At 45.3% G+C, this 25,048-nt stretch overlaps 1 protein-coding gene across 2 annotated transcripts in view; it reads right to left on the minus strand.

Moving 5' to 3' along the window:
- IL22RA1 (interleukin 22 receptor subunit alpha 1) overlaps positions 1–24,257 on the minus strand; it is a 36,448-nt gene extending 12,191 nt beyond the window's left edge. Inside the window, exons 1-2 of one of the 2 annotated variants that reach the window (XM_061596073.1) lie at positions 23,982–24,257; positions 12,810–12,942 (exon numbers count right to left, since the gene is read on the minus strand). In XM_061596073.1, the coding sequence (XP_061452057.1) occupies positions 12,810–12,942; positions 23,982–24,024 (176 nt within the window). In that variant the 5' untranslated portion in view covers positions 24,025–24,257. Of the gene's footprint in view, positions 1–12,809; positions 12,943–23,981 lie in introns of those variants that run through there. The other variant, XM_061596074.1, reaches the window with a different exon arrangement.
- Positions 24,258–25,048: the final 791 nt, after the last annotated feature.

Consider the following 25,048-nt stretch of genomic DNA (forward strand, 5'->3'; position numbering starts at 1 on the left):
TTTTAAAAAAAAACCCTCATGAAAATTCTCCAGCATTTTAGTGGAAATTTATCCTAATAAAACACATTTTTGTAGGCAGTTTTGACTATTTTGCAAGCCATTTCTCATCATAACATGCACTTTTGTATGTTATTTTCCCTCACATATTCATACTTTCCCCTAACATGTGCCTTTTGGGAAAACATTGTTTCGTTGGCAAACTGCATTGCCAAATTCGAATAAGTGAGATTTCGAAGGATGGCTGTGTTTTGGTTCTCAGATTGTTTCAAAAAGTGGGAACTGGACAGATGCCGCTTGAAATACAAACTGAATCAAATTTCTTCCCCATCCATACCCTGATCCAAGGCCCTTCCCTTACAGTGACTGTTTCTTAACTGCTTTATGCAATGTACGGATAGGCAGAGATTGATAGGCAGCGGTGCAGACATCACACGTGATTGTTAAATGACGGGGAAAGCAGTTTCGGGAACTGAGATAGGCATCTGTCAAAAAGAGGTGTGTGCCTGGATGTATGACTATTGTGTAGCCAGGGCCGGATTAAGCTGAGGAGGGCCCCTAGGCTGATTCTGAGCCACCTGCCGTCCCGTCCCATCCCATCCCCCCACTTCACTTACCTTTTTCTCCACTGTTTTTTGTAGTTTGCCATCAGTCAAGTTGGCAGCCGAGGTTTCCCTAAGGGGCTGAAGCCTCTACCACCATCTCGGTTGATGGCAACAATGCGCGCGTGTAGCACGCATGTGTGCCATCAACCAAGATGGCGGCAGAGGCTTCAGCCCCTTAGGGAAACCTCGGCCGCCATCTTGATTGATGGTAAACCGCAAAAAACAGAGGAGAAAAAGGTAAGTGAAGCAGGGGGATGGCGGGCGGTTCGGAAGCTCTTGTCCTGCGATAGGCGGCTCCTGTCCTGCTTCTGCGGATCGCGGGCCTCCAAGAGCTCCGGGCCCCTAGGCTTCAGCCTACTAAGCCTAATGGATAATCCGGCCCTGCGTGTAGCAATGAGTGGAACGTTGCTTGCTGTGCTGTTGTTGCCACCACCACCTCTTTGGGACAGAAGCACCCCAAAGGCCTGAGATGAGACTGGGCTGCTTCCTCCTGCAGCAGCATCCAGGGATGAAGGAGAAATTCACTTTGCAGTTAAAGGCAACTCTTTCCGATTCACACTTTCCGAAACAGCATGAGAACTGAAGCATAGCCACCCTTTGAAATTCGCACTTCTCTGAATTTTGTGATGCAGTTCACCAAACAACGTTGACAAAGACACATATACTGGGGGAAAGGGTGCATACAAATGAATATATTCGTGAAAGTAACATACAAAACTGCATTGCATTAGGGGAAATTGCTTGCAAAATTGTGTATCTTAGTTAAAACTGCATACAAAAATGTGTTTGTTTGGAGAAATTTGCACCAGGATGCTGAATAATTTTCATGAAGATTTTTTTTAAAAAAAAAAAAATTGCAGGTTGCAAATGTGGATAACTGAATTTAAGATTGGGAAACTGAAAAACTGAGAGAACCAACACTGTCAGATCTTTCCATCACTAGCAGCTACAGTGGGTTTAAGCTCTCCTCCTTGTTTCTTTGCACACAGGGAATCATTTCACTGTTACCAACACCGCTGCTTCTGCTATGAAAGAAACCAGCTGCACCCACCTCGCATCTAGGCCAAGTAGCAGGCAGCGGAGTGCTTCATTCCCCAAGAGGAGACAGTACAGACACAGCAAGTGGCCAAGTGGCTTTTGCTGCCATGCTATAGTCCAGGGATAGCAAATGTGGTGCCCTCTAGTTGCTGCTGGACTCCATCTCTCATCAGGCCCAGCCAGCAAGGTCAATGGTCAGGCATGATGAGAGATGTTGTCCAAAAATACCTGGAGAGCATCAGGATGGGGAAGAGTGCTGTTGTCTAGACCTGAACTGCAGACTGAATAGAAAACCCCCTGTGATGCATTTAATAATAAAAATAATAATAAATAATAAAATTTTATTTATGAGTCGCCTATCTGGCCGAATGAACGGCCACTCTAGGCGACGTACAAAACACAGTAAAATACAATATAAAAACCAATGAGGACCACAATCAATAATTAATCTAAACACCACCCTTCCAGTTAATAACAACATTAAAAGCTAATCTACCCCAGAAATCCCGTAGGCCTGCCTGAACAGCCAGGTCTTCAAGGCCCGGCGGAAGCCTATCAGGGAGGGGGCATGGTGAAGATCGAAAGGAAGGGAATTCCAGAGGGTGGGGGCCACGATCGAAAATGCCCTCTCTCTGGTCCGCACCAGCCTAGCTGTTTTAACTGGTGGGACCGAGAGGAGGTCTTGTATGGCTGATCTCGTCAGGCGGCATAATTGGTGACGCTGGAGGCGCTCCTTCAGATAAACTGGGCCGAAACCGTATAGGGCTTTAAAGGTCAGCACCAACACCTTGAATTGGGCCCGGTAAACAACTGGCAACCAGTGTAGATCTACTAACACCGGAGTAATATGATCACGGCGACGGCTGTTCTTAATCAAACGTGCCGCCGCATTCTGTATCAGCTGTAATTTCCAGACCGTTTTCAAGGGTAACCTCACATAGAGCGCATTACAGTAGTCTAAGCGGGAGGAGACCAGGGCATGTATCACCCGTGGGAGCAGATGGATAGGAAGGTAGGGTTGCAGCCTCCGTATTAGATGTAATTGATACCAAGCTGCCCGGCTCACTGCCGAAATCTGAGCCTCCATGGACAGCTGAGAGTCAAGAATGACCCCAAGGCTGCGGACCTGGTCTTTCAGGGGTAATCTTACCCCATTGAACACCAGGTCTATATCTCCTAACCTTCTCTTGTCTCCCACGAGTAACACCTCGGTCTTATCGGGGTTTAGTTTCAGCCTATTCCCTCCCATCCATCCACTTACGGCTTCCAGGCACTTGGACACGGTGTTCACAGCCAACTCTGGTGAGGATTTAAACGAGAGATAGAGCTGGGTGTCATCCGCATATTGGTGACACTGCAGCCCAAATCTCCTGATGATGGCCCCCAGCAGCTTTACATAGATGTTGAATAGCATGGGGGAGAGGATAGAACCCTGTGGAACTCCACAATTTAGAGGCCAAGGGTCTGAAATCCCCCAATGCCACCCGTTGGTGCCTGTCTGAGAGATAGGAACGGAGCCACCGTAAAACAGTGCCCCCTATTCCTAATCCCTCCAGGCGATCTAAAAGGATACCGTGGTCAACGGTATCGAAAGCCGCTGAAAGGTCCAGGAGGATGAGGAAGGTATATTCTCCCCTATCCAATGCCCTCCTCATATCATCCACCAGGGCGACCAAGACTGTTTCAGTTCCATGTCCAGTCCTGACGCCCGATTGGAATGGATCGAGATAATCTGCTTCATCCAAGTGTGTCTGTAACTGTTTGGCCACCACTCGCTCAATCACCTTGCCCAAGAATGGTAAGTTAGAGACTGGGCGGAAGTTATTCAACTCTTGGGGATCCAAGGAGGACTTTTTCAAGATAGGCTTTATTACTGCCACCTTGAGGGCTGATGGCATTGCATCCTCTTCCAAGGATGCATTTACCACTGCCTTGATCCCTTCGCTCAGCTTCTCTTTGCAGCTCATAATGAGCCACGAAGGGCAAGGGTCAAACAGACCTGTGGTTGGCTTCACAGAAGAGAGCACCTTGTCCACTTCCTCAGAGGAAAGAGGCTGAAACCAATCCCACCATTTAACCGGAATGCAACTGGCCGACTCAGGCCCACTACCTGTATCCACAGCGTACGGAATCATGCTCTTCAGGTGCTCGATTTTATCGGCAAAGTGTTTAGCAAACGTGTCACAGGAGGCTTTAGAATGCTCCATGGGTTCCTGAGCAACTGGACCGACCAGGCTTCGGACCACTTGGAACAACCTCCTGGGGCAGCACTCTGCGGACGCAATAGAAGCAGCAAAGAATTCCCTCTTTGTTGCCTTTGTTGCCACCTGGTAGGCAGCTATTGCTGCTCTAACCAGTTTCCGATCGTCTTCAGAGCGAGATTTCTGCCACCGGCGGTTCCATCACATTGGATATATGTCAGTGAACAAGCGTAGAGCTATGCAGATAAGAGGATGGCTCAGTTTGCAATAGATCCCCACATAGTTTTATGGGGCAAAGTAAACAGGCTGCAGCCTGGGACACAGCAGATAAGGGCAAATCGTGCCAGACAATGTGGGCTACTAAGGTCAGGACTCAGGAGGCAAGTTTCACCCCTGACCCAATGGTGTCCTTGAGCGAACTCCTTTACTGTCTCCCAGGTAAGTGGATAGAAACATAGGAAGCTGCCTTATACTGAGTCAGACCATTTGGGGTTCATCTAGCTCAGCATTGTCTACGCTGACTGGTAGCAACTGTTCAGAAAGGATTGGACCTGTTCATGCATGCACAGCGAATGCTCTACCATTGAGCCAAGTCCTTCTTTGCAATGGATGATGGCCATCCATTGTCACCCTAGGGTTCTTTGGGAGGAAGGGTGGGTTATAAATTGAAGAAGTAATAATAATATATATACTCCCCATCACCCTAATAGTTGGTGGTCTTTGTCAACAAGAATGTCATAGATGGGGTGCAATGCAGAGCACACAAAGTCACATGGCACCCCTGTGGGTTCTCATAAGAACAGAAGGAGAGCCTGCTGGATCAGGCCAGTGGCCCATCTAGCCCAGCATCCTGTTCATACAGTGGTCACCCAGATACCCCAATGGGAAGCCAGCAAACAAGACCTGAGTGCAAGAGTACTGTCACCCCCTGCGGTTTTCAGTGACTGGTATTCAGAAGCATACTGTCGCCTTCTAGGAAGCAGAGTATATCCGTCATGGGTAGTAGCCATTGATAGCCTTCTCCTCCATGAATTTGTCTAATCCTCTTTTAAAGCCATCCAAGTTGTTTGTGGGCATCACTGCCTCCTCTGGGTGTGAGTTCCATAGTTTAACTGTGCACTGTGTGAAGTAGTACTTTCTTTTGTCTGTCCTGAACCTTCCAGCATTTAGCTTCATTGGATATTCATGATTTCTAGTGTTATAAGAAAGGCAGAAAAAGTCTCTCCGTCCACTTTCTCCATCCCATGCATAATTTTATATACTTCTATCATGTCACGTCTTACTCGCTTCTTCTGTAATCTAAAAAGCCCCAAATGCTGCAACCTTTCCTCATAGGGGAGTCGCTCCATCCCCTTGACCATTTTAGTTGCCCTTTTCTATACCTTTTCCAGCTCTACAATATTCCTTTTTGAGGTGAGGCGACCAGAACGGTACACAGTATTCAAAATGCAGTTGCACCATAGATTTGTACAACAGCATTATGATATCGGCAGTTTTATTTTCAATACTTTTCCTAATGTTCCCTAGCATGGAATTTGCCTTTTGCACAGCTGATCTAGGGATGGAAAGATCTGTCAGTTTCAGTTGTCTCAGTTTCTCCTTTTTCCAGTCTTAAATTCAGTTCTCTACATTTCTGCAGCAATTTGCAATTGAAAAAAAAAACTTCATGAAAATTCTCCAGCATTTTAGTGTCAATTTCTCTTAATAAAGTCATTTTTGTAGGCGGTTTTGACTCATGTACACATTTTTGCAAGCAATTTCTCATAATATAAAGCATTTTTATGTTACCTTTACTCATATATTCATTTTTATGCATTTCCCCCCAATATATGAATTTTTGTAAATATTGTTTGGTTTGTGAACTGCATTGCAAAATTCAAATAAGTGAGAATTTCGAAGGATGGCTGTGTTTCGGTTCTCATGTTGTTTCGGAAAATGCAAATTTGATAGATTTGGCTTGAGAGTGAATTGAATTGAATTTCTCGCCCAACTTTAGCTGCTGCACACTGGGTCGACATCTTCATCAAGCTAGCCACTATGATCCCAAAGTCTTGTTCCTGGACTGTCACCACCAGTTCAGACCCAATGAGTAACTAAGATTTTTTGCTCCAATATGCATAGCTTTACGCTTGTTTACATTGAATTGTATTTGCCGTTTTATTGCCCATTCGCTCAGTTTGGAGAGGTCCTTTTGGAGCTCTTTGCAATCCCTTTTTGTTGTAGCAACAACTTAGTGTCATCAGCAAACCTGGCCACCTTACTGCTCACACCTAACTCTAGATCATTTATGAACAAGTTAAAAAGCACAGGTTTCAATAATGATCCTTAGGGGACTCTACTTTCTACATCCCTCCATTGGGAACTGTCAATTTGTTCATACTCTCTGTTTTCTGCTCCAAAAGAGGACCTCTCCTCCTATTCCATGACTGCTAACGGTACTCAGGAGTCTTTGGTGAAGTATCTTGTAGAAAGCTTTTTGAAAATCCAAGTACACTATGTCCACTGGATTACCTATCTATATGCTTGTTGACACTATCAAATTACTCTGTTAGTGAGAAAAGACTTACCCTTGTGGAAGCCATGGTGGCTCTGCTTCAGTAAGATTTGCTCTTCTATATGCTTGGTTATTTTATCTTTAACAATACTTTCTACCACTTTTCCTGGGACGGACATTAAGCTGACCAGCCTGTAATTTCCAAGATCCCCCTGGGATCCCTTTTTAAAGATTGGCATTACTTTGGCCACTTTCCAGTCCTCAGGCATGGAGGTGGATCTCAGAGACAAGATACGTATTCTTGTTAGATCAGCAATCTCACATTTGAGTTCTTTGACAACTTTCGGATGGATGCCATCCAGACCTGGTGATTTGTCAGTTTTTATTTTGTATATTAAGCCTAATACTTCATCGCTTTTCACCACTATTTGCCTCAGTTACTCAGATGCCCTTCCTGTAAAAGTTAGTTCAGTCACAGTGATCTGCCCTATAACCTCTGCTGTGAAGACAGATGCGAAGAATTCATTTAGCTACTCTGCAAACTCCTTTAGCACATCTTTGACTCCCTTGTCATTCAAGGTTTCATCACCTCCCTAGATGGTCTCCTGCTTTGAATGTATTTAAATATTTTTGGGGGGTTGTTTATGTTTTTAGCAATGTGCTCCTCCAATTATTTTCAGCATTTCTTATTGTCTTCTTGCATTTCTTTTGCCAGAGTTTGTGTTCCTTTTTATTCTCCTCATTTGGACAAGAGTCCATTTTTTCAAGGAAGACTTCTTGTCTCTAATACCTTCTTTGACTCTGCTCATTAACCTTGCTGGCATCCTCTTGGCTTTGGTGGTACCTTTCCTAATCTGTAGTATACACTCCAGTTGAGCTTCTAATATTGTGTTTTTAAAGAACTCCCAAGCATTTGGGAGTGATTTGACCCTCTTGATTTTGCCTTTCAACTTTCTTTTTACCAATACCCTCATTTGTGGGAAGTTTCCTCTTTTGAAGACAAATGTGACTGTGTTGGATTTTCTTGGCAATTGGCCATTTACATGTATGTTTAATTTAACAGCACTATGGTCACCGTAATGTGCAGGCCCTCCCTCTAGACAAACTGCACCTATCATAATGGCAGGCATTTGGTTTATTTCATAATCCTTGGTGTAGGGTGAGTGACTCCTCACAAGGGCGATAACCAGTGCCTCCCTTTAATTAGAGTTGCAAAGAATGTAAAACAGGGGAGGCTCTCTCTTGGGTTGCCAGCTGTCAGCGTTATATTTATTTCTGTACAGAAATTAGCTGCCCATCACTGCAAGGTTCCAGGGCGGGTTATAGCAGTGCAACAATACAGGATTAAAATCAGTTAAAAGAATTCACATCAAAGAACATATCAGAAAAGTCCATCACAAATGTATCAGGAAAACAGGGTGGATCCTAAAATACATATCTCAAAGGTCATGGTAAAGAGGTGCGTCTTCGACATATGGTGAAAAATGATGGCACCAGGCACATCTTTAACCTGGCACTGGGTGCAAGGCCTGGGCAATGGGGGGGATGTTTCACTAATGCAGGGGTAGCCAACGTGGTGCCCTCCAGATGTTTTAGACTACAACTCCCATTATTGGCTCTGCTGGCTGTGGCTGATGGGAGTTGTAGTCCACAACATTTGAAGGGTGCCACGTTGGCTTCCCCTGCACTAAGGTGCCACATATCATACTTTGCCTTCATTTGACCTAACAGGTAATCCCTGAGCATCATCCTAGTAATAATGCTAAACCTGCTAAGGAATGACACTACTCTTTCTGACATAGTGTTGTTTTTTTAATCCATAAGCATGCATCCCTAAACAGATGCCTTTCAAACTAGTTCAGAGCACTGAGAAAAGTCAGCATGAGATATGGCAGTGCTGGCTGGGGAAAGTAGGAAGCTGCCTTATATCAAATCAGACCATTGGTCCATCCAGCTCAGTACTGTCTACACTGACTGGCAGCGGCTCTCCATGGTTTCAGGCAGGAATCTCTCCCAGCCTTACCTGGTGGTGCCACGGGGGATTGACTCTGGCGCCTTCTGCATGCAAAATAGATGCTCTGCCACTGAGCTATGTCCCTTCCCCAATGAGGGGAGGGCAAAAGGAGTTGTAGTCTAAGGGTTGTATTCAACTAATATACTCAAACTAGACCCATTTAGAGAAAAGGTGGGTAAGAGGTGACATGATAGCAGTGTATCAAATTACGTATGGCCTGGGCAAAGTGGATAAAGAAAAGTTTTTCTCCCTCTCGCAAAACACTAGAACTAGTGGACACTAGAACTAGTGGAGTCTGTTTTACATGTTTTGTTTAATTGTAGGTATTATGAAGGGGCCAGAAAAGATATCTTATACCCCATTATACAGTCCCTTCCAGGCCGCCCCCTTGAGTCTCTTCTGCCTGTTTTACTGGAGGGCTCTGACAAGGCAATTACCGTCCAAGTGGCCAGATTTCTGAACTTGGCCATTATGACCAGACCTTGCAAGATTGTGAAACGCAATTAATTTTATTATATTGTTTTGATGTCTGCCATAGCTCTGTCACCAAGTAGTCTCATGTTAATATTTTTATATTGTATTGTGGTCAGTTGACTGAAATAAAATTCTTCTTCTTCTAGTGGACATCTAATTTATTTATTTATTACATTTATATACCACCCCATAGCCGAAGCTCTCTGGGCGGTTTACAGCAATTAACAATTTAAAAACAAATATACACATTTTAAAACACAAAAACAATTTAAAAACAATTTAAAACAATTTAAAAACACTTTAATGAAGCTGAACGTTGGAAGGTTCAGGACAGACGAAAGAAAATACTTCTTCACGCAGCACATAGTTGAACTATGGAACTCGCTCCCACAAGAGGTAGTGACGGCCACCAACTTGGATGGCTTTAAAAGAGGATTAGACACATTCATGGAGGAAAAGGCTATCCCTGCCTGTTAGCCATGATGGCCATGCTCTGCCTCCATGGTTTGGGGCTGTATGCTTCTGAATACCAGGTGCTGGAAACTACGGGAGAGAGTGCTCTTGCACTGGGGTCCTGCTTGTGGGCTTCCCATTGGGGTATCTGGTTGGCCACTGTGAGAACAGGATGCTGGACTAGATGGGCCACTGGCCTGATCCAGCAGGCTCTTCTGATGTTCTCATGTTATGTTCGTATGAAATTAATGGCTGTGACTAGCTTAAGTTACTCTGAGTCAACTCCTTCATGAATCTGGAGGATGATTTATCCAAATAAACTTGGATGGCAGCAGAGATGGAAAAATTAATAACTGAAATAAGGGATTGTACAACACAGAATTTTACAGAAACGGGGCCTCAGTTAACATTGTTGGAAATAAGACTTAGGGCTGGTTCACATGGCAATTTAATGTGAGATAGGTGCCATGTGCAGTCCCATTTAATTCGCAGGGTTTACATGACGTTGCCAGCAAAGGACAGGTGTGTTGCTGCTTTTCCCTTTAATCCAAATTAAACCAACCCGCTGACAATGTGAAAAGTGAAGGAAAAAAGTCTCCGCTTCTCCGCACTCCTCCCGTGTAGGTGCTTTGCTCCTGTGTTTTTTGCTGGGGGGTGGATTGTCATGTTCAGATACTCCCCTTTATCCGCCCACTAAACTCTCCATTTTATTTCTGGTAGCTCAACAAGCAACTTCTGACTGATTGCTCCTGAACTGCTGCAGCCCTCCTTTCTTTTGCCCCTTTCTCACCCAGTAAGCTGCCTTCCTTCACTCCTGTCCTTTCTTTGTTTTTAAACTTTGACACAGTTCGAACTCTTTCCACCCAAACTCCCTCGGGCTTTGCAAAAGTGAAGCTGAACTACCCCTGTGACTTTCCTGCACAGTGCCGCCAATCTTCAGGAAGGAAGGGAATGTTGGGCTGTGAATCGTGTGGGGGCGGCATCGGCATCTACTTTTCATTGCAGCACACACAAACACACAAAACCTGTCTCCAACTACCTAATTTTAAAAAAGAAAAAGGAAGAAAGGGTTTTACTAGGAACAGGAGGGGGGTCTAGTCAGTGTCATGCCAACTTCACATGGAGGTGCTCTCCCGGCTTCAGCCTTGGAGCCCAAACAGTCATGGGGATTGCACCCCCCTCTCCATTCTGAGTTCCATAGTCTCTTCCGACCACATCATGAATGTGTGTGTGTGATATTTAACAGTCCCCTGAATGATGGTTGATGGACCCCCCCAATATCATTGTATCGCCCAATTACCAATGTGACGGAAGGCGTGCGCACACACACTCACTCTTCCACTAAAACTTGCATTTCATAAGTACTTAATAAAAAAAGGGTGTTTGCTATAAATATGTCGGGAGGAAATGAAACTGACAGACAGAAGAAACTTTCATGTCAATTGCACCCCCATGCTTCAGCCTGCAATTGACAAGAAACAATGAAACAAAATACCCCTCTCCTCCATTAGCAATACACTGGAGGGAGTAAACATGTAAATTTGGGGGTGGGGCCACAAGGAAACAGTGATACTAAATGTAAATGGAAAACAGCAGATTGGAAGGTAGTGGAAAACAGCAGATTAGAAGGTAGTGTGAATCTTGCAAATTATTGTGAAGGGAAAAGCTGCGTCTTTAATCTGAAGTTTACCTCTCGTGTGAATCAGCCCTATATTGGAAACAATGGGAGGGAAAGGAATGGGATTAAGCTATGCCTCCTCCAGGGCTGGGAAGAGAACTGCATCCTTTGGATCCAAGGCTTTGCCAGTCCCCCCCCCCGAATGCCCCCAGACACCTCCTCCTCCTTTTGGAGCTCTGAGACTGATAGGGCCAGGGCTACAGTGGCAGAGGCTGCTTACACACCACACTTTATACTGTTGTTTACCCCTCACAGAACTACAGTTCCCAGCTCTCTTGTGCCCTTCAAATCAAAGCCAGGTATCTTTTTTTTGTGCCTCCTTTGGGGCTCCTTTGAAAGCACACAGCTGTCTCTCTCTCTTTTTAATTGCTACAATGAATATTCAATTCAGAAATTAAGGTCTAATGAGCACCTCCATTTTGTAATCTGTGGAATCCATCCATGGCTTGCTAGCAAATGGTTATGTTTACTGGAAAGATCAGAGGAAAAACTGTCTAGCTGCCAAGTTCTCCAGTTTATGTGCTGCTACTCCAAAGTACAAAGACCTTTAGGGGAAAGCGACCTTTGTTGCAGAGACACGTCAGCCATCTCAGCAAATTGGGTGAATGCGGTCATCAAGAGGGTTTTTTCACACATCCCCAAATTAACCTGGATTAGCCACTTCTTTCCTGAGTTTATAGCTTCTAGAAAACATTTAGGCTGGGTCTGAGACTATACCACCATCCTGCAGGTGAGGCGTGCCACTTTTGAATGTTCCCCAAAGTTAAACACACACACACAAAAAATTTTTTCCTGCAAGTAGAAGGCTAATGCAAGAGAGAGAGAACATCTAACCCACCTCTCTCCATACTGTGCTAATTTTCTACCTGCAGAACACCCCGTCTGCATTTAAACACCCCATATACATTCAAAGCGGCATCATGCCACTTCCCTCTAAGAAGTGGCTTCCCTCAAAGAATCCTGGGAATTGTAGTTTGTTAAGGGCACTTAGAGTTGTTAGGAGACCCCTATTCCCCTCACAGAGTTACACAGAGTTCCCTGGGAAGAGGGATTGATGGTTAAACCACTCTAGAATTGTAGCTCTGTGAGGGGAATAGGAGTCTCCTAGAAACCGCAGCAGATGCGCCTGTCTAGAGCTGGCCCAACCATCAGGCAGAGTAAGGCGGCCGCTTCAGGCAGCAGATGCTAGAGGCAACAGTGGCAGTCTCCTGACAGCTCATCCTGAGCCCCCTGGCTGTGCCCTTCTCTTAGATGACAGAGCAGAGTAAGTGCCTGCTGCCCCAGGTGTGGCAGAGGACACTGCCCCATGGACAGTGTTGGAAAAAGTTTGTCAACTGCCAGTCCAACTGGCTTCTGTAAGAAGGCATTGTTTTCCGTTCCACCCTTCCATTCCATTCCACATGCAGCACTGTTTTTGTTCCATTGCAGTTTGTCTTCTGCAAAAATGACATTGTTCATCTCACTGTCTGCAGCAGTTAAATTACACAACTGACATAATTTACACAATCAATTATGTAAACTATGTTGTCATTATGTTATTCAATGCAAATGGGGGAAAGAACATAATGAATTACATATCATTTGTGGACCAAAAGCAACAACAACAGCAAATACTGATTGTATTAATTGGATTGGTCTCCATTCTGGACATGGGATGAATAAGTGAACATCTGCAGTTTCTGCTCCTATTTCAATTTTTGTTGGAATTCAGGCAGCAAATTATCTTGGGCTGGTTCTGAGTCCATCTCTTCCCTAGTGATGATACAATGGTGTTCCCATAACACAGTATTTTGCTCCCTCCCTGAAATATCAGTGGGTTTAGTTTCAAACAATCCCAGTTTCAAACAATACTTACTTCTTATACTGTACGTCATACACCGTTCCAGGGGGTGGTTCCTCCCCGTTTGTCCATGTGAAGATATTTTCAAAGTTTGTGGACAGAAAGTTTGCTTGTTGAATGAGTGGTGATCTCTCTGCCAGCAAATTCCCTACAGAGACAAATGAATAGTTATGAGAGAGGTTAACCAGTGGAAACCAATCTCTGTTCTTTGTATTATTATTAGTATTAGTGTTAGTATTATTATTATTATTAGTAGTAGTAGTAGTAGCTTGTTACCAAAAGGTCTCCAAGCGACTTACAACAATGTTAGAAACAAAAACAAATATATCATACCATAAACACAAAACAATAAAACAACAGCAGCAACCCCCATAACAGCCACAGGAAGTTTTGGCAGCATACTAATAATAAACAACATCATCTTAGTCTGTCAAATGCTTGAGGGAAAAGATAAGCCTTTACCTAGCACTGAAAAGATGTCAGCCAAGGTGCCAGGCGGACCTCACTGGGGAACATATTCCACAGACGGGGAGCCACAACTGAAAAGGGCCTGTCACTAATACTCACAGTTTTCTGGATTTTCCTCTCTGAACTCATAACAGTGGCTCTCAGAGACTGCAATAGGGCAATGGGGTGGGGTGGGCATCCGGGGCATGATTTTTTCAGAGACCCCACCAAGGATTGTGCTCTGAATGAATGCAAGTAGCATCTGCCCAGGTTTTCTTGTTATTGCTTTTAATTTTCCTCATGGAGAAAGGAGTTTCCCTTTTTTGGCTTTTCAAAAATATTCAGATACTATGCAAAGGTACTGTTGTGGGCCATAAACCATACTTAAATCCAGAGCTGGGCTGTGTGCTCTCTGATCCTGGAGCTGCAGTTGACAAAGGTAGGGCTTTTTGGACCATGCGAGGGCATGGATAGCCTCTAAGGTCTAGTTATCACAAACAGCAGATGGGTAGTAAACAAAACTGTTTCTGGACCACAGTGCTTGAGACTGCAGGTCACACAGGCTAATTTCAGGACTGGTATGGGGGGTCAGCAGGGTTGGTGCCATATGTGACTGGGCCCATGGGCATCAGCCTGCCCCAGGCCCACAGCGCTGTAGCCCAAATACCCCACCTCCTAATACAGACAGCAAGGGGCTTAAATAGGCCTGTCTGGCCCACCTACTTCCTGCATTGGTGTGCATGCCCAGCAATCTGTGCAAGCACACCTGCCATCACCCAAGATGGCAGCGGGAGCATCAAGCTTTTAAAGACGATCCAGCTGGGTGATGGCATGCATGCATGTGCAGTGCATGGGTTGTGCACACTGATGCGCTAATGTGCCTGTATGCCAGGGGGTGCCTTCTTGCTCTGCATCATGGAATGGGAGCTCCACCCTCTCACCCTAAGGAGAAGCCCCTCAGGGGGCCCCTGTGCCACAGGGGCCCTCAGCCAGGACCCAACCTAGATGTTCACTGGCTCTGGGCTTGGAGGTCGGCATCGTTGGGTGTCTGCAGAGGCCCCCATCCCAGCAGGGAGGCCACTCTTGACCTCTAGAACCCACCAGCCCTGTTCCTTCTTTCTTTTCCTGTTGCTGCTTCTTCACCAAGCTTGTGAGCAGGGATGAAAGTAAGAAGAAAACTAGCCTTCTCTTGCCTTGCCCTTTCCTTGTGAGGGTTTAGGTCAGTTTAGGCCCAGAGGGAGAGGACAAGTAAATGGGCTATGGTAGCCCTTGCCAAAAGTGGCAAGGCAGTGGGCCCACTCGGGGGGAGGAGCTCTGAAGGCATCCTGCCCAAAATGCTGAAGAATTGAAGTGCTGAAGAATTTTCATGACAATGTTTTTAAAAGGAAATTTGAGAATTGTTGAACTTAATTTAAGATTGGAAAAATGAGAAACCAAGATAACCGGAACTAACAAATCCTTCCATCCCTAACAGTAACTAAATAAAGTATACACCAAATGTAAACTAAAACATTTTTAAATTGTTTTTAAAAATGTGTTTTTAAATGTGTATATTTCTTTTTAATTGTTGTAAACCACCCAGAGAGCTTTGGCTATGGGGCGGTATATAAATGTAATAAATAAATAAATATAGAAAATAAAAAAAATAAAGTAAGCAGCAGGAGGAAATTTCGCAGACATCGTTCTTGTGTGTTATGGTGTTATTAAAGGCATAAGATCAGCAGCAACTCTGGGTTGTGCCCAAGATACATGGAGCAGACTTTTGATTTTAAGCAATTTTTGCAAGGCCTTCAACATGGACTCTGGCCTGGGTGTGCCAAGGAGGAAACAAACATCACCATGATACAACCCTACCTCCATTTTTGTGGTTTCCTGAGGTAACTACCATTGGTAATCTTCCAACATCAATTAGAAACACACATAAATCGCTTTGGGCTTTTAGGACATAAAGATGGCTTGGGAACTAATAGTTAGCATGGTGGGTCATCTCCATTAAATTAGATTGCTTATTTTAGACAGGAAGGTGGTTTTTACACATTTTTAATCTGCTGTTTTGTGACCCTGCATTATAATATTGCTGGGCATTGCTCTGGGCTCCTATTGGAGGAAGGCTGGCATATAAATACAGCAAATGAATCAAGGGAGGAGAACGTCAGGCCTGGGGGGGGCACATATGGCCCTCCAGGCTTCTCTGTCTCCCCCTTAGGCCCCTCCACAACTCCTTCCCCAGCCACACCCCCTCAGTGGCCTTGATTTGCACCCTCCTTGAGTGTTGTTGCCTGGCTGGAACGAGTCTTTGAACTCTGGTAATGCCTTTGCTTGCCTGGGTGGAGGAGACAGAGGGGTGTGGGTAGAAACTAGCTTACAGGACAAAGGTAAAAAGGACAGGCCTTGCTTCACTCACTTATGCCTTTGGCCCTGCCCATCCCTGGCATGTGGTCCCCAAAAGGTTGATTGGGCTGGAATTGGCAGCCCTCGAGCTGAAAAAGGTCCCCACCCCTGAAACAAACAAGGATCTTAGGCTACTCCCTGTTGTGTGCCGACCATTCCCAGCTGACTATCATTGCCAGAAGGCCAATCAGCAAGTACAGAGCAACATTGCTTATTTATTTATTATTTGATTTATATCCCACCTTCCTCCCAGCAGGAGCCCAGGGCGGCAAACAAAAGCACTAAAAACACTTTAAAACATCATAAAAACAGACTTTAAAATACATTAAAACAAAACAACTTTAAAACATATTTTTCAGATGCTTTGAAGACATCTTAAAAAGAAAAAAGGTTAAAAAACATATTGTTAAAAGAAAAGGTTTAAAAAAAATTAAAAAGCAAATCCAACACAGATGCAGACTGAGATCAGGTCTCAACTTAAAAGGCTTGTTGAAAGAGGAAGGGCTTCAATAGGTGCCGAAAAGATAACAGAGATGGCGCCTATTTAATATTTAAGGGAAGGGAATTCCAAAGGGTAGGTGCCGCCATGCTAAAGGTCTGTTTCCTATATTGTACAGAACTGACCTCTTGATAAGATGGTATCTTCAGGAGGCCCTCACCTGCAGAGCACAGTGATTGACAGGGTATATAAGGGATAAGATGGTCTTTCAGGTACCCTGATCCCAAGCTGTATAGGGCTTTGTACACCAAAACTAGAACCTTGAACTTGGCCCAGTAGCAAATGGGCAGCCAGTGCAATTCTTTCAGCAGTGGGGTGACATGTTGGCAATACCCTGCCCCAGTGAGCAATCTTGCCACTGCATTTTGCACCAGCCTCAAGGGCAGCCCCACATAGAGCGCATTACAGTAATTGAGCCTAGAGGTTACCAGTGCATGGACAACAGTAGTCAAGCTATCCTGGTCCAGAAATGGCCGCAGTTGTCTTACCAGCAGAAACTGGTAAAAGGCGCTCCTAGGCACTGAGGCCACCTGAGCAAAGATGGATCTAGGAACACCCCCAGACTATGGACTTGCTCTTTCAGAGGGAGTATGACCCCATCCAAAGCAGGCAACTGACCAATTATATGAACTCATTTTAATTTAAACATTTTAATATATTTTTTAATTTAAACATGACTGCTCCCAAGGGCTTCATATAGATGTTAAACAGCATGGGGGACAAGATGGTACCCTGCGGCACCCCACCGCACAGCTGCCAGGGGGCTGAAAGACAGCCACCCAATGCTATTCTCTGAGAATGACCTTGGAGATAGGATCGGAACCACTGTAAAACAGTGCCTCCAATACCCAGCTCACCAGGTCAGCCCAGAAGGATACCATGGTCAATGGTATCAAAAGCCTCTGAGAGATCAAGTAAGAGTAACAGGGTTGCACTTCCCCTGTCCTTCTCCTGATAAAGGTCATCCATCAGGGTGACCAAGGCCGATTCAGTCCCACAACCAGCCCTGAACCCAGACTGGAATGGATCAAGATAATCTGTTTCATCCAAGAGTACTTGCAATTGCTGCACCACAACCCTCTCAATCACCTTCCCTAAGAAGGGGGTATTTGCGACCAGTTGGTAATTGTTGCAGACCAATGGGTCCAGGGTGGGCTTTTTCACCCCCTCTTTCAGGGTGGCTGGAACCACTCCCTCCCGCAATTATGCATTGACCACACCCTGGATTCACTCGGTCAACCCCCCTCGGCAAGCTTTAATAAGCCAAGAAGGGCAGGGGTCAAGAGGACACATTGCTGGCTGCATCATCACAAGCACCTTGTCCATGTCATCAGGCCGCATCAACTGAAATCGTTCCCAAGAAGTTGCAGCAGACATTGCACTGGACACCTCATTGGGGACTACAGTAGATGTGGATAGGGCATCAAGACTGCTACGGAGGTGAGCAACTTTACCCTCAAAGTGCCTTGCAAACAATTCACAATGGGTCTCTGAAGGGTCTAAAACTCCATTTCTTGGAGATGATGTCAACAGACCCATGACAATACGGAAAAGCTCCACCGGACAGCTACTTGAGGATGTGATGGCGGCAGAGAAGTGGGCCATCTTTGCCTCCCTCACTGCCACACAGTAGGCATGGTTATGATGTTTTACTCATGCCCAATCAGTCTCACAGCACGTCTTTCACCACTTGCACTCTAGCCATCATCCAGCATGTTTCATTGCCCTTAGCTCACTGGTGTACCAAGGGGCAAACCGGGCTCCATAATGCACTCAGGGGAAACTGTGTCAAGAGCCCAAAGTGCCTCACTGTTCCAAAGAGTGACAAGGGCTTGAACAGGTTCATCTGCTCTATCTACTGGGAACTCCCCCAGGGCATTCAGGAATCCATTGGATTCCATTTAGCGACACCAGGTCTCCTGCAAATGGCCGGAGACTCCGGCCCCACCCTTGCTTTTCTCACCTCCGGCCAGAATTGCCCCCATGTTGTTTAATCTCTGGCTTTTGTGGACTCCCAGGAGCCAGGAGCCAGACATGCAGATGTCAATTTTCCCCTTGCTTCTTCTATCTGCTTTGCCTCCTCTCTCTCTCTCTCCTTTGCATGCAGACATGCACACCGCAGGGGAAGGACTCCATTCGCCTTGCCAAACGCTATCTCGCATTCTCATTAGCTGCCCCTAAGGCCCAATGAGAGCCGAGCCAGGCTTCCTCTGTGGCGTGGAGCATAGTGAGGGAGGAAATTGGAGCAAGTAGGAGGTGAGTTGACTGGCTGGCAAATGCCCCGGCTTTGAGGGTTTTAGGGAGCTCTAGCTGCTCTAGAGCTGATGAGCAGCTGTGGCCGGGGAGCAATGGCATTCCAAGGGCAGGCTATAAGAGGATGACACAACGGGCACTGCCTCTTTTCCAGCTCCAGCTCACCCAGGATAGCATCCATCTCCCCCCCCTGCATTTAAAGGCATCCTCTCTCCCTGTCCCTGACTCCCCTCCCTTTTCTCCCCTCCCCCTTTGAATTCTTTGTCTGTTTATTTTTTTATTTTTATTTTGCGTGAGAAACATTGGTATTTCTCTCCCTCCTCCTTCTCTACCCCCCCTTCCGCTTCTTTCCCTCACTGATCCCAGGGCTCCCTCACCTCTTCTCTTGCATGCTTGGGAGCCTTTTTTTCCCAAGCACCAGCAGCCTGTAGCAGACTCACTCTCTGCTCGGGGTGGAGATACGTGGGCTGGTGAAACCAGAAATTGCTCTCCATCCCTCTTTCTTTCTTTCTTTTTGTCTCTGTAAGTGTTCATTTACTCAGAAAAACCTGCTGCAGCTTTGTGCCCCCTTTGGGAACCCTCCTATGATAGTTACTTCCAAGAAAGCATGTTCTTCCTCCAGGATGAAGACTGCAATCCTAAACATGCTTGGGTGGCAGAAAGCCCACTGAATTTTGTGAGGATTGCTTTGGAGGAACTAGGCTTGGGATGGACTTTAGAGTCTTTTCCTCTAAAACGAATTGGGTGAACCAGAAAAAAGACTTCATCTTATTTTTCTGTTCTAAACATCTCAAGGCCATTGTGGTCCCTTCTCATGGTATTTCATCTTTAAACTAGCCTTGGACTGGACAGTCCATCAAATAGATGAGGGGTTTCAAAACTGTGGTCCGTGTACCACCAGTGTTCTGCAGCCTTCATTCGGGTGGTCCATAGCATGTCTGCATTAAATATTCTTGTTGATTTTTAATGGTATTTGATTGTTTCTTTTATTAATTATATTGTATTTGATTGCATTATAATTTGAATTCTATGGCGTGCAAATTATAATGCAATAAAATACAATATATAAAAAATAAAAGAAGCAATAAAAATACAATTAAAACCATACAGCATCTGGCACAGTGCATTACAATTGCTACAGAAAAAAGCATTAAGTGGTCCGCCAAGACCATCAGGGATTTTCAAGTGGTCCACGGGGGGAAAAGTTTTTGAACCACTGAAACAGACATCCCTTTCCACATTCCTTCAGAGCAGAGGACTCTGTTCTCTGAAAGCAGGGCGCTATGTTTGACTGGCCTCTCCTCCTGCATGTAACAGAAGTTTGTTCTGCAAATATTGGCAAATGTTAATGCTTAGCATCTCCATGACGAGAAAAACTTCATTCAGCTTGCATTGGCTGCCTGTATGTTTCTGAGCTCGATTCAAAGTGCTGGTTTTAACCTATAAAGCCTTACATGGCTTGGGACCACAATACCTGATGGAACGCCTCTGCCAACACGAACCCACCCATACACTGCGCTCAACATCAAAGGCCCTCCTCCAGGTGCCTACTCCAAGGGAAGCTCGGAGGGTGGCAACAAGGGAGAGGGCCTTCTCAGTGGTGGCCCCCAAATTATGGAATGATCTTTCTGATGAGGTGCGCCTGGCACCAACACTGTTATCTTTTCGGCGCCAGGTCAAGACTTTCCTCTTCTCCCAGGCATTTCAGCATGTGTTTTTAAATTTTTTTTTTAAGTGTTTTTAAATTTGTATATTTGTATATTTGTTTTTAATGTTTTTAATTGTTGTAAACCGCCCAGAGAGCTTCAAATGTAACAACAACAACAACAACAAAATAATAATAATAATAATAATAATAATAATAATTTGTGCAGATCAAGTGGTTGTTAAAGTAGGTTAGGCTGTTGGGGCATGGTTTATATTGATCATATATATAGGAGATTCAGGCTGCAATCCCATGGCTCGTGGGAGGCACCATAGGGACCATACAATGCTGTTGTTATTTATTAGACTTGTTAGTCACTTCTTACCCAAAGGTCTGCAAGCAACTTGCAACACATTTAAAATATAAACATAGATACATTATACCATTAAAAAACATAAAAACATCTGCCATTCATTTATATATATATAAATATAATATTTATATATATAATGAAGCCCCTCTGAGCATTCCATCCTCAAAGCTCTATAACTACCACCTTGGTAACTGCATTTGTATGTTAGCAGCTGATGAAGGCGGAAGCTGAAACGTTTTGTTAATATAATAAAAACCTCTGTTTGGTTAATCACAATTACGTTCATATATATATATGGATGGATGGATGTGTATCTACACACACACACACACACACACACACACGGGGCTGCCTCCCCTACTCGCTTCTCTTGCCACCCACCTACCATCACCAAACTCTCCCACCAACTAGTACTCCCATGGTAACCCCTTAGACCTTTCACCTCTTGTAACTCCTAAGCCCTCTCCCTTTCCCCCTTTAGACCTCACTAAGACCCCTCCCTTTTACCCCTTAAAGCTTCTCTCATCCCCCACGGTTCACCAAAGCTCCCCTGCCCCCCACATGTCGGCAAAGCTGCTGCCCAGCCTCCTGCTCAGCCACCTAGCTGCTGCCGCCACCACTGCCACCACTGGCCTCCCACCCACTCGCCCGGTAAGCCATCTTTGCCACTGCACCCCATTCCCAACATCACACTGTGTAACATCATGACAGCGTAATGTCATAGTCGCTTATCTTTTTATTCTGTAGGAAGATACATGCACACATCACACATACAATGGGGCCTGGTGCCTCTTGGGACTGGTGGGGCGGGAGCCCACTGACAGAGGGAGCCAGAGCTAAGGAGAGGCAGAGCCCATGGATTCTCGTTTTGTCCCCATCCTCTTCTCTGCTGAGTTTTACAACAGTGAAACTAAGGCAAAGAGAAGGAAGCTGACAGCCAATACCACACCCTGGACTAGCTGCAAGTAAGTAAGCAGGCAGGCAGGTAGGGGTTGGCTGAGAGCAGACTGTTGTTGATGGGGCCTTGCCCCATTAGCCCTAATGGAGCAACCTCATTGCCCTCTCTGTCTCTCTCTCTCTCTGTGTCACATACACACACACCTCTATAACAGCCACAGGCAGCTCTGGCAGCACACTAATACGAACAACATCATCTCAGTCTATCAAAAGCCTGGGAGAAAGGCAAGTCTTTGGCACCAAAAAGGTGTCAGCGAAGGGAGGTGTCAGGTAGATCTCACTGGAGAGTGCATTCCACACGTGGGGAGCCACAGCTGAAAAGGCCCTCTCTGTCACCACCTTCCTATCCCCCCTCACAGAGGGGACCTGGAGTAGGACCTCAGAAGAAATACAGTGGATCTCCCTTTCTGAAAACAGAGCGAGAGATCTGCTGTTGGATCCCTCCTCCCTGCTGCAGTAGAAATATCAGCAGCTCTGTCTCTGGCATCAGTAGGGCCAAAAGGAGGACATGTTGGGTGGGCATGCGATGGGCAGACTGGGAAAAGGTATTGATTTAAAGGATCTGTGGATTTTTAGCTTCCTAATGTGCCCCCCCCCAACCAGGGAGAGGTTTATCTTAGGGTTAGTTTCCCTCTCGTTCTCAACAGGGCTTTGGATAAGGGAGATAAACTACTTTTAGATCCCCCACTCTGCACTTTAGGATAGCAGTTTAAGTGTTTAAATGATTTCATGGACATTTTAGCAATGTCTTGCAACCACCTGGAAACCCACATCGTATTATACAGTATTATATCCATATTATAGGGAGAAACGTGAGCCCAAGAATGAGAAGCAGTGGCTTGTCTAAAGCCACCGAGGGAATTTGTGGGCGAGGCGAGATTCGCTCTTAGAGACTTCACTCAATCTTCATCCAAAGATTTATAAACCAGCTCTTGGGGCACACTAAGAATATAAGAACCTAAGAAAGCCCTGCTGGATCAGGCCAGAGGCCGATCAAGTCCAGCGTCCTGTTCTCACAGTGGCCAACCAGATGCCCCAAAAGGAAGCCCACAGGCAGGACATGAATGCAACAGACTCTCCTCACTTGTGATTCCCAGCAAATTGCATACTGCCCCCAACAGCGGAGGTAGAGCCTAGTCATCATGGCTAGTAGCCACTGATAGCTACTATCATGAATTTGTCTAACTCTCTTTTAAAACCATCTAATTTGCTGGACATCGCTACATCTTGTGGGAGCGAATTCCATAGTTCAATCGCTCGTGTGAAGAACACCCACCATTGGCTGCCCTGATGCTGCCCTCACAAGGCAATTTATATAAAGTTTTTAAAATAGGAATTTCAGTTTAACGATGAAATTACCTGAGCACTGGGCAAAGACGTTATTTTCTTTATTTTCATATGCAAGCTTTGCTTAAAAATCTTGATACAGAATACAACTCCTAAAAGAAAAATTTAACATCTGCTTTGCTTGGGTTCAAGGGTCTCCCAGAGGTTCCTAAACTTATAAGCAGCCAATTGCATTAAGGGTAAGAATCACAGTCCGGTCCTCATGCTCCCCTGTCCAGAAGGCAAAACTCCCCTCGGTGGGGAAAGGAAAAGGCACAACTTCACACTGGTTGCCAGTTTGTTTCTGGGTCCAATTCAAGGTGCTCACTGAGTGTTTAAAGCCCTAAACAGCTTAGGTCCCAAATATCTAAAAGACCGCCTCCTTCCCTACAGACCCTGTAGACCTTTAAGATCAGCAGAGGGGACCCTCTTAGTAGTTCCACCACCCTCAGAAGCCTGGGATGGTGGTGGGGCAGCCCCTAAGTTATGGAATTCCCTTCCCAGAGATGCATCAGGTACCTTCACTATACAGTTTTCATCGTAGGTTGAGGACGCATCTCTTTACCCTGGCCTTTGGCACCGGAGATATATGTTTTCAGGACCCACCCTATTTTTGTGATTGTAAATTGTATTCAACTGTTTTAATGTTGTATTTTAAATTGTTGTGACATGCTCTGGGACCTAAGGGTGAAGAGCGAGTAACAGATCAAAACAATAACAACAGCGTTCAACTCGCACTCTCCTGTTAACACAAGGTCCGACTGTGTGGTGGAAAGCCCTAATAAATACTGTGATTAAGTTTCAGTTTTCCATTGTATTTTTCTTCAGACAGGATTGGAAACCATCCACCTATTGAGGGGAATGTTTTCCTTAAGAGTGGGATCCCAGTAGCCATAGAAGAGCACTGGCATTCCTACGTGCTTGACAACTGAAACAAATGAAATTATGGCAACGTCATTGCTATGCAAATTCTCAAGACACAGGCAACGGACACAAGAATTGACCATGGAAACCATGGGATGGGTCCAGTGCTAAGCCTACTCAGAGTAACAAGAATTGACCATGGAAACCATGGGATGGGTCCAGTGCTAAGCCTACTCAGAGTAGACCTATTGAAATGGATGTGCATGACTGACTTAGGTTCATCAATTTCCATGGGTCTACTCTTGAGCAGAATTTAGTTGGCTACAAACCCACTGTTCACCTAGTGGGTGAAGTCGTTCTCTAGCTATAGAGCCAGAGTTAATAAAGAGAGACTTTTTTTTGCTAAAGAGGAACTCAAGGTTGGTTACTTACCCACTAGGGAGCACAGGGCCCAGAAGACAAGAAGTTCCTTCATTAATAGCACAGCAAGAACAGTCGTGTGATGAGTCTAGCTTTCCTGAAGCCTGGCTAAATCACTTTGGGAAGGCGTCAAATTCCTGAGCTGGTGACTGTGAACTGCCCAGTCTGCCCAGGGTCAAGAGTTAATGGGGTATCTCCGTTGCCCCTACAGCACATGGAGAAAAGTGAACCTCTCTGGGTGCAAAGGGCCCGTCCACGATCTCTTCTCTAAGCGCCGCAGGCATCCAGTGTTCTGAAGCAAAGCCAGGTATATTTCCTGATAAGGGACTTCCTGCTGACATTCCTCCTGAGAAGTCAGGAACTCGTTTTTCTGGTCTAGTGGTTCCCCCCCCCTTTCCTTTTGCTATTACCTCAACAGGCAGAAGCAGAGATCCACACCTCAGCCTGCGGCTACGGAACTTCTGCAATTCTTGCTGGGCTGCTGTCGCAGGTGGGGAAAACAAAATCCTTGCAAAAAACAGCACAAGGGGAGATGGTGCCAGCAAACTGGTTTGAAACTGTATCTTCACTTTATAGTGGTTTGATTTCTTTTGTAAAAAAATCTCACGCATGCCTAGGCCCAAGGTGGAATGAGTTCTAAATTCAAATAATCAATAATAATGAATAACATGTAAAAAATCCTTGTTTGAAAGCTACACCTTTTGAATCCTTACATTATTTTTGACCAACTTGGAGTGTCTTTGGGGCAGGGGTGGTTCATCTGCTGCTGTCCAGATATTGTAGGACTACAACAGGAGTACAGACCTAGTTCTGGCCAGCAGGCCAGATCCTGACCTTCCCAACCACTGTGGGCCATTTTGACAGGTGGTTGTGGCCACCCCTGTCAATTACTTCACATCACTGTGATGCTGGGTGAAGCATTTTCCTTCGCCTGCGTGGTTTGAAGTCAAACCATGTAGGCAAAGGAACAGGGCTTTGTAAGTGTCTCTGATTGGTGGTGGCTGCAAATCCCACTTTTGGTAGGGAGCTGCAGCTTTACCTGCCTCTCACCTGACATAATATATGTAGGGTATAGGTCA

This window comes from Rhineura floridana, chromosome 15 (assembly GCF_030035675.1).
Source record: "Rhineura floridana isolate rRhiFlo1 chromosome 15, rRhiFlo1.hap2, whole genome shotgun sequence".
Taxonomy (NCBI): Eukaryota; Metazoa; Chordata; class Lepidosauria; order Squamata; family Rhineuridae; genus Rhineura; species Rhineura floridana.